General features: G+C 41.5%; 1 protein-coding gene across 1 annotated transcript; it reads right to left on the minus strand.

The window, feature by feature from the left end:
* Positions 1 to 1,000: 1,000 nt before the first annotated feature.
* Positions 1,001 to 7,576, minus strand: PITPNA (phosphatidylinositol transfer protein, alpha). Its single transcript, XM_010184978.1, has 7 exons — positions 7,296 to 7,576; positions 6,831 to 6,914; positions 5,400 to 5,477; positions 4,506 to 4,616; positions 2,938 to 3,060; positions 2,131 to 2,200; positions 1,001 to 1,097 (listed from the first exon to the last, which is right to left on the minus strand). The coding sequence occupies exons 1-6, from the start codon at positions 7,359 to 7,361 to the stop codon at positions 2,153 to 2,155; spliced, it is 510 nt and encodes a 169-aa protein (XP_010183280.1). The 5' UTR covers positions 7,362 to 7,576; the 3' UTR covers positions 1,001 to 1,097; positions 2,131 to 2,152.
* Between the last annotated feature and the right edge of the window lie 1,629 nt (positions 7,577 to 9,205).

The following is a 9,205-nucleotide window of genomic DNA, read 5'->3' on the forward strand; positions in this document are numbered from 1 at the left end:
ACAACTGCAGTTCTTTGTAAGTTGCTTTTTTTTATAGCATGAAAGGAGATACTTTAGTCAGTCTTGCAATGGGAAGAAATATTATTGCTGAGCAGAACCACCAACCCAGGCACCTGGGTGTAAATCAGATACCAAGACTCGACTTGTACACCAGCTTTTGCTACATCCCAATTTGTTCAGGGAGACTCAGGTTGTTATCAGTCAAAATAATTTTAGCTCTGTAAGTTATGGGAAGCCTTAGTAAATAAAGAACCAGGAAGTTGCAACATATGTCAAGCAACTTCTCATAACAATTTTGTACGACTGACGTGCACAGCTGAAGGACAACATCGCTATGCGGGCCCTGTGCCACTAAAAGGGACTCTGTGCCGCTAAAACTCAATGGTCATGTGCTGCAGGCCCTAGGACGGGGATGCTGAATGCAGCTTCTGTGCAGTCTTTAATCCATGTGTGCTAAGACAGAACAAAGTAATGCCGTGCAGAAGCCACATATCACAATTCATCGCAGACCAAGAACTAAATCTGGCTACACCTGATTATGTATTCAGATTACATGCCATTAAATTTCTTACTCTGGGAGCAAGGCTCAGAGCATAGCATTTTGTGGAATAGTTTTGCACTCTAAAATACTGACAGATTCCCCTCTCCAAACAGACATTCAAAGAATGGTGAAGGGCTGGGCAGGAACAAAGGTGGCAGTTTATCCCACTTGGAAAAAGAAAAAATAATAATAATAAAAAAAAAATAATCTAAGTCACCACATCACAAGACTATTTTAGCTAAAAATGTCACTTGGAAATCAAACAGGGCCACATGGAAATTGGTCTGAACACAATGAAAAAAAAGGAGGGAGGAGTCGTAAATACAGCGATCTCTAAGTCACACGTCTCCAAGGAGCTACCTCCTTCATATACGTGCTAACATTGGAGTGCTTAGTACCAGACGGTCTATTTGCTCACAATATTAAGGGGCATCTAGAATTAGCTATGGGAGATTTAAAATCGCCTGCCGATTGGATAGAGAAAGGCTTGATCCAGAGATGGTCCGTCAGTCAAGAGTGTGGATTCCCCGGGCCTTCCTGATGACTGTCTTGCAAACTGAAATAAAGAGACAAGAGGAAAACACTTTAGAAGCACTTTGGAAGAGCAGTGTGCCAAAAGGAGCGTCAGACTGAACCTACGACAAGCAAATGTGAGAGACACCGTCACGTGCAGACAATGGCAACACACCACTGCATCACTATGTTTCAGCACTGATCCAGAGCAGAATTCCCACCAGAGCCAAAAAATGACAAACAGAATTTGCACTTTAAACGATCTAACAACTCCAGAGGCTACAATACAACTGAGAAGACCATTGAACTCATTTCTCCAAGAACTGAAGTAAATGTGAGCGAAGACTAAAAAAGCTTAAGTTCCATTAAAAGATTAAAATCTATCTATCAGGAGACACTCCCCTCAGATACTCTCTCATCGTGTGTTCCCCGCTTACCAGCAACCAACCAACCAGCAGGTAAGAGAGGACAAGCAGAATTAAACAGCCTAGGGATTTGGTCAACAAAGATAAATTCATATATGCTCTCCAGTATGAGAGTCCTTCCACCACAGAGTTGGCATCCTCATAATGAAACAGATGAAAAACAAGTGAAAAGCTTGAAAATTGTCAATGCTGCTTCTCCTGTAACGTGCAAGTGTTGCTCCAGGCCTCGGCCCATTAGTAAATATTGTTAACAAATAACGTGAGAAACACATTGCAAGCATATTTGCAAGGAATTTTCAATTTCCAAATGTATTCTAAGTACTTACAGGTCAAACTTATACTTTCAGGACTGACAAAAGTTTCTCTGAAGTCATGGAAAAATAACACATGCATTACAGAAATAAGAATAGCAGTAAAGTCTACAAAATGTTCTGACATATTTTTCTTACACTTTTCACTCAGACATTTCTTTTGAATAGTTCTGAAACAAGACAGTAAACTTACTCGTCAACCTGTCAGTGAAACAGGCTCACTATAAAAACAATACCACAGATTTGCCTGCCACAAGTTACAAACAGGATCATTTCTTACCCAAATTTTTTCTCCTAAATAAAGCAATACAGAATTTTGGCAAACTCTCTAGATACCTACAGTGCACAAGGAAGAAGTCACGTTAGTCATCTGCAGCCGACATTCCTTTCACTGGATCTTTTTCTCTCATCTGAAAGAGAAAACACGATTCAAGCACTGATTCTCACACAACGTTACCTCAAAATTTATTGCTATGGAGCACGTTAAGCTACCTCTTTTATTTAAGACACTCAATTACATCTGAGCATCCCAAACCAGTGTTTGTGATTAAACACGAGCAAGCACCATTTCTGGTTAAGCTGCGGTCTGCTGGGGATCTGGAACCATTATCCAAAGGGCAGAGCACACATGAAACTATCATGAAGTATCCTGAGGCACAAAGGAAGAGAAGGGTGCAGTGCAGGACACAAATCATGGAACAATGTGCTCATTATTATCAAATCTGTGTTTCGTGTAGAAGAACCCTGTTATATACTCCCATTACCTGCTTGTAATACTAAAAAAAAGTCCTTTTACTGAACTGGTTTTTGGAAACTAATGAGGACAAAAAGGACCGTTCAGCTTTGGGTAAAAAGCTAATAGGAGATATTAAAGCACTAAATGAATCATTGCCACTCATCCCCTCATTACCTGTGATTTAACACATTTATTGGCTCAACAACAAACAGAAGGAGAAGTCCATAATGATTAGGAGATGCCAGCACAGCAGAGTCATAGCCAATCACTCAAACCACAAGCAGTGTGACCTAAATAGCAGGGGGACAACACACACCATGCTATGACAATGCAGCAGTCTTTCCTCTCCCTGCTGCACTGGATAGAAACAGTTCCTCGCACAACCCACACCTGCCCTGCTTTGCCACTGACCTCATCCAGCTGCCTCTTGGTCTCATCCTCCATCCTACGAATGTCCTCCATAGTCAGATCAACCCACTTATCGAGCCAGCAAAAGAGCTGCCGATGGAAGTTTGTGAAGAGACGCTTTTCTTGCTGCAAAAGGAGGAGGAATAAAACATACGAGCGAGCTTACTCATAGGGCAATTAATACGGCTCTAACCGGATCATAACAATTTTGAGAGATGTGTACACTGAAGAATCAGCTCCCTCGCCCACCCTTCTATAAAGCTGCCACAATTGGAAACCAAAGGTAGCTCATTTTTATTCTTTTAGGAGAATATCTAGAGCCTTGAATCCCCAGAGAAATGCATTTTTTTGTCAAGCCTAGACAGCAGCCTGCACAGTGCACGGAAAGAATTAGTGAATGCTTTAGTAATTTCCTTTGGTTTGACAGTATTGTTCTGACTGAATAAAGTGCTCCAGGTTGGGTTTACTTAGAGCATGATAGCTGAGCTGAAGGTGAAAAAAGAAATAAAATAGAATAAAAGTATTTTTAAAATAACCCTTGACTTGCTAAAAACTGGAGGTTAGCAAGTGTAAAGGAGCTGATATGCATCTATCTCGCTTTTTTTTCTTTTACAGTGACCTGAAAAACCCCTAAACTTGTTTTCCACAGCTGAAAACCTTTCAACAGAGGTAACTAATGTGCACAAGTTACTTCAAGTTAGGAGCAGTTTATTTCCATTTTATAGGAGATAAGGTAGACAAAATCATTACATTGGACAGGGATATACAATGCCTCTTGGAAATTTCTCATTAAGGAAGAACACTTCAGCTTTACCAATTATGGTTTCACATCTGGTAACTTGCTGATATCAAAAGCAGCTCGACTACTTTGACCCAAATGTGTAGGTGAAGAGACACTCATGAAGGGAAAGGGATTCAAGACACTGCTTCAGTTGGGGCTTTTCTTATGGGTATTTGAAATCTTGAAGTAGCATGGTCATTCCCCCTTACACTTCTCTTTAGAAATTACTCATGTGTTAAGTTAATGAAGTTTCCCCACCATCTGCTTATTTTTTAAACGCAGGTTTTTCAAGCAGCAGACTAGGAGAAGAAAACATGATGAGAGCTCTAGGACGTGCCAGAAAGATTCTCAACTGATTAGGACCAGAAAACTGAAGCTGTAGATATCTCCCCACAAAAACACATCTTGCCCCTGACCAAAATAACCCTGTATACACGCATCATTTCATCATTCACAAATCAACTACTTAATGACCACAATTCTCAGGTTGATCTATTAAACAACACAAAACAGCCAGTTTTCTTCATATATTAGAGTGAAAACGGTTTAACAGCCAATTCACAGAGGAACCAGCCAGCCCTGCCCTTGGATTAGCAGCAAATTAAATACAACTTGAACTGATTGCAGTAGATCAGGCACAGGCCTTGACTGCATTGCTTGAGGTGACACAGCTGGGTTTCAAGTTAATAGCTCCAGGTAGGATACAAGATTAGGAGAAGTGGAGGTGCTAAAGCAGATGGGAGATGAAACATGTCTCGTTTCCACATCTGTCCCCAAAGACTTCGCTTACCTTCTGTATAAAGTTCTCAACTTTATTTTGCAGACCCCACCACTTGAACTTGACCGTTACCAGCTTGTAAGCACACATGTATGGACAATCTGTCTGTTTCCCCAGCTCCTTCTGCAAAGACACAAAGGAAATTCACATCAGAACGCAGGTCAAACGTCTCTAGGAAAGCAGCTCCTTCAGTCATAACTATTAAGTCTTTCCTCAATTCCTCACAATCGTCTTCCTTACGCCTTGCCTATCTTTTATCAACCAGTTTTGCTCACCCCTTTTTCAAGGTATTTAAAAGTATCATGAAAATAGACCCTAGTGTCCTCCACAGGCGGCCTTCCCTCTCTTTTGAGGATGGACCACTCCTTCCTCTCCTCTGTTTTCCCTTTTTTTTTTCCATTAAATTTCTGTCTTTCAGTGGCTTCACTGTTGCACCACAGCTACTTCATTTCCTTAAAAGGCTTTTGACAAAGTCCCCATCTAAAACATTTTGGAAATACTTGTACACCCGTAGCTCCTCAGATCCCATTCAGGGTCCCTTTTAAAGACTGGTATCACATCTGCACTTCTAGAGTCTTCTGATTCCAATCAGTGTATGATTCCTTTCAGTGAAAGGGTAAACACTGCTGCTCATAACTCAGCTCTTTCATCCTTGATTTCTCTTGGGTGAACCTCTGGGCTGAACACCAGACAGTTCTGGAGATTTCTTGCAACTCATGCTATCTATTTGTACCAAGCTCTTCCATTTCCTTTAACTTCAGAACAGATCACGAGCTGAGTTTTGCGTTTCCTTTTGCAGAAGCGAATCCAACGCTTCACACATATGTCTGTGGCTCCAACTCCTGACATCTGTATTTCTGTCATGCAAGCCGATACAGTACCTGAACTCGTGCAATACTCACTCACCTTCCAGTTGGGACCCAGAGGTCCACGTCCGGTCTTGACAGACTTAAATTTTGCTGGGTCTTCTTCTGACTTGTAATCCTATTGGGACAGACACACAAGATTAAACATAAATTATCCTACTGTTACCCAGCTGCTCACCGTCATAAAGGATTTATTTTTCTGGTGGGCAAAAACTAACCTCTAACTGCCTTCTCAAGAGCTACTGCTTTCAGACTTCAACATTAGGTCAGGCACTCTTCAAGGAAACATATTTCTCCCTGCCGTGCTGTGTCCTAGACCTCTGTGAAGAAGTGGTAACAAACTGATGTGATCTTTGTAAGGACTCCTTTGGGGGAAGACTATCAGAAGATCTGTAAACTCTCAGGATGGGTTTCCTGTAACCACTCGCTCCTTGGGAACTAAACCCTGCTGCTGTGGGAACCAGCCATGCTCTCTGGAGCTGTGGTGTTTCTCACAGCTGTACCAGTATGATGCTCACATACTGCAGACTAGAAAAAAAAGCACAAATTCACAATACCACCAAAAAGAAAGAGGCATCAGTTATGCCCAGCAAATGATTTGCAATATTCCCTTCCTACATGTTGGATTAAAACCGGGGTGTGGACTATGCTCCTACCCCCAATTCAACTAAAAGGAAAACAAACTCACTCAACTCATCACCAGTTTAGGACCAAAAGTGATCCATTGGTAGCAGCTTCTTCAGGAGTCTTCTGCTCCAGGTGAATTCTCCTTGCTTTCTGGCAGTATTTAATTCAGAGTAGTCTGTATTTGCAGATACAGCTTACTACCTGCCTAACCTATCAGAATCAGGTGCTACTCATGTTTGACCAATTCATCTTTATTGGAAAGAAAAGCTAAAGTAAGTACTAGCTCCGGTTTAGTCCCCAAGGATAAGTTTGAGAACAGGCAAATTAGCCATATTTGAATGCTATCAGAAATACTAAGTGTGGAAATTCAAACAACATTCCATTTTCATATAGCTGGGCTTTTTTTCCTCAGTACAGGAACATCCCTTAGTTTCTTACAGTACCTGCAGTGATTCTTAGAACAAAATATTAGCTATGCGATTTTGAGATACACTTATGAAGCCATGGGGCAGTTTCAAATGGTAGCACCTTAAAAGAGATCCTGTATGGAAGGGGCAGTGCCATTTCTTGTTATTCAAGCATTATAATCAGCCACAGCGCTGTAGAATTATGTATATACAGTTACACGCACTGTAAGCGAGACATTTTAGAGAGTCTTGACATAGCTTTTCAAAGAGCTCTTCCTCTAGCATGCTTGAACACTTCTAAGGCATGTCTTTCCTCCTCTTTCCATCCTCTCATTTCTCCTGTTCCCTGTGACCATCCCTGGGAACACAGTTTGTACATTATCTCTCTTCTAGCACAAGGCCTCCCACACTAAGGAGCTCTTACCCACCTACCATACCTTGGGAAGTACTTGGCTCCGATCAGCAATGTCTATATAAATAGCTTCTACGTTCTTCCATACATCTGGCTCCAGCTTATGAACCTGCAGTAAAAGTACGAGACTAATGAAGCTGAGTCAACTACAGAACACATAAGATCATAAAAAAGATCATAAAAAAGCAGATGGAGAAGCAAACACCCAGTGTTCCCCTTCCATGTACAGAGAAGACACCATGGTAAACACACAATATGAGACCTTCTAAAGAAGCAAAGGTGCTCACACAGAACAGGTGTCTAGGGACAGTTTCATTCAGCGTGTATGAGAAGCCACCAGGAGGGAGTCTCTGCCTTGCCAGTGCAATAAGCGTTTCACATTCAGGAACACAGTGAATAGACAGCTCCACACAGCAATCCTCTAATCCAGCATGGAAAGCAGCATTGTGACATTAAAGAGATAAATAAAATACGCGACACAAGTACTTACATTCTCTTGTGTTCCAAGATCTGATTTATGCCAGGTTTCAATTTTGATCAGGAAGTCATCCTTCATATACTCGTTCTGTCATAAAAATAAAGCTTCCTGTTATTCATTGGATACGTAACTTGTCTTCTTTTTAACAAGACAAGCAGTAGGAAAGTCAACTCAAAGAACTATAACTTGACTGGGGTTTGACTTGGGGAACCCCAGAATTATCTGTAAACACATCATTCATTGCTTTTAGAAAAACTGTTTGATTACTAAGTACGCAAGATGAAATAAACCACAAGCTGTGTTTTAGTGAAACATTTGGAGTTTATAAAAAGCTTTTTCTTTAAAGGACACTATCTGCCACTCTGTTAAGAGTTTAGTAGGGGTAATGTAACTTAACCAGGCAGAAATAGTCTTTTCAAACAGATTATTATATACAGTATATATTTGGATGCAACTCTTCAAATGAAGAACAATATTAAACTGACGTGCTGAGAGCTTCTGACGCTGGGAAGGGAAGGGACAAGAAGCACAGTTCTGCCAAGTAAGCAAAAAACTTTCCATTTCTCATTATTACTGGGAGCAGAAAAGCACTTCCAAAGGTAACCCTATCCTCCCTCAAGGGAGCAGAAACAAAAGGATAGGCCAGTGAAACACTCAGCATGTAAAAAGGAAATACCAAATTCAGGAAAGAGATTACTCAAAGGCACATAGTCATGTGAACTAACTTTCTTTTAATCAGTTTATCCAGGCAATGGCACATTCCCATGTGTAAAGCTGAGCATCACTGCAGTAAAGAAAGATCTCTGTCCCTAGTTAAAGTGTTTGTGGATATGCCACAGTTGGGCAGGGGGTTTAATCTACATGATCTTACAGTGACAAAAGCTAAAGTGCCTCTAGCTCAGGCTAAAGAGCTTCTTATACCCAGAATGTGCCATTTCAGACATTACCTGTGCTTCCATAGATCATTAGTAAAAACAGTACTTACTGTAATAACTGGTCCAAGAAATCAGCACATGAAAAGAAAGAGACAGAGTAATTTAGTGAAAAAAGAATGTACAGCAACCATCGCCCTCCTCCCCCTATTAGCAAAACAGGGACAACTTCAGCTTCCCAGGGAGCTGCTGATACCACTGAGGAAAAAACCTTGGAATTCACTAAAAACCAGCTACCTTCACCCCCTTCTCCCTTGGAAATTCTCAGACTTGGAGAAACCCAGAGGAGCAGCAATTAATTATGTACTGCCACTTCTGCTCTCTGGACGCAGGCCAGCTGGATGAGAAGATGGAAGAAGCATGCTGAGCTGACGGCACTTTACCAATCCTTTCTCAGCTTGCAGATAAGAAACCTCTTTGCAGTTCTGAAGCAAACCCACACTGCATTTCAGGCCACTGCAGACCTCATCATGCCTGCATGCAGTAACCAGAGCCTCTGCATCTCTCCTGCTCATGGTAACTAAACTCCCTGGGTAGTAAGGCTCAATTATTCAACACAGAAAAGCAATTAAAGATCCTGTAACAGTCAGTGTCTGCTCTACCCGAGCCACCAGAGCACGTTAGCAATTCTGCTCTAAGAATAAGGATGTCTGAAGCTAGAGTTGAACTTTGCTGGTTTGTTCAGAAGTTTAACACGAGGGCTTTACTACAAAGCAATTTTGGTTTAAAGGTACTATTGCGATTTGGGAGTTTCCAACCCAACAGCCTGTAGACAGCACCATCCCCTGTCACACACATCCACCCTTATTGCCTACTGCTGGGCCTTGGCCTGCTCTAAACCCCCAACAATTTGAAAATTGCTTTTTACAGCGATTTACAGAAGACTAATTATTTAGACCGTCGTGTTGGGGTGGAGGGAGAAACCAAGCAAGCAGAGCTGAGGCTAATTGTTACAAGGTGAGGAGAGGAGTGGCTGGAAAGCTGCCTGGA

The sequence above is a fragment of the Mesitornis unicolor genome, unplaced genomic scaffold (assembly GCF_000695765.1).
Source record: "Mesitornis unicolor isolate BGI_N332 unplaced genomic scaffold, ASM69576v1 scaffold2375, whole genome shotgun sequence".
Lineage (NCBI taxonomy): Eukaryota > Metazoa > Chordata > Aves > Mesitornithiformes > Mesitornithidae > Mesitornis > Mesitornis unicolor.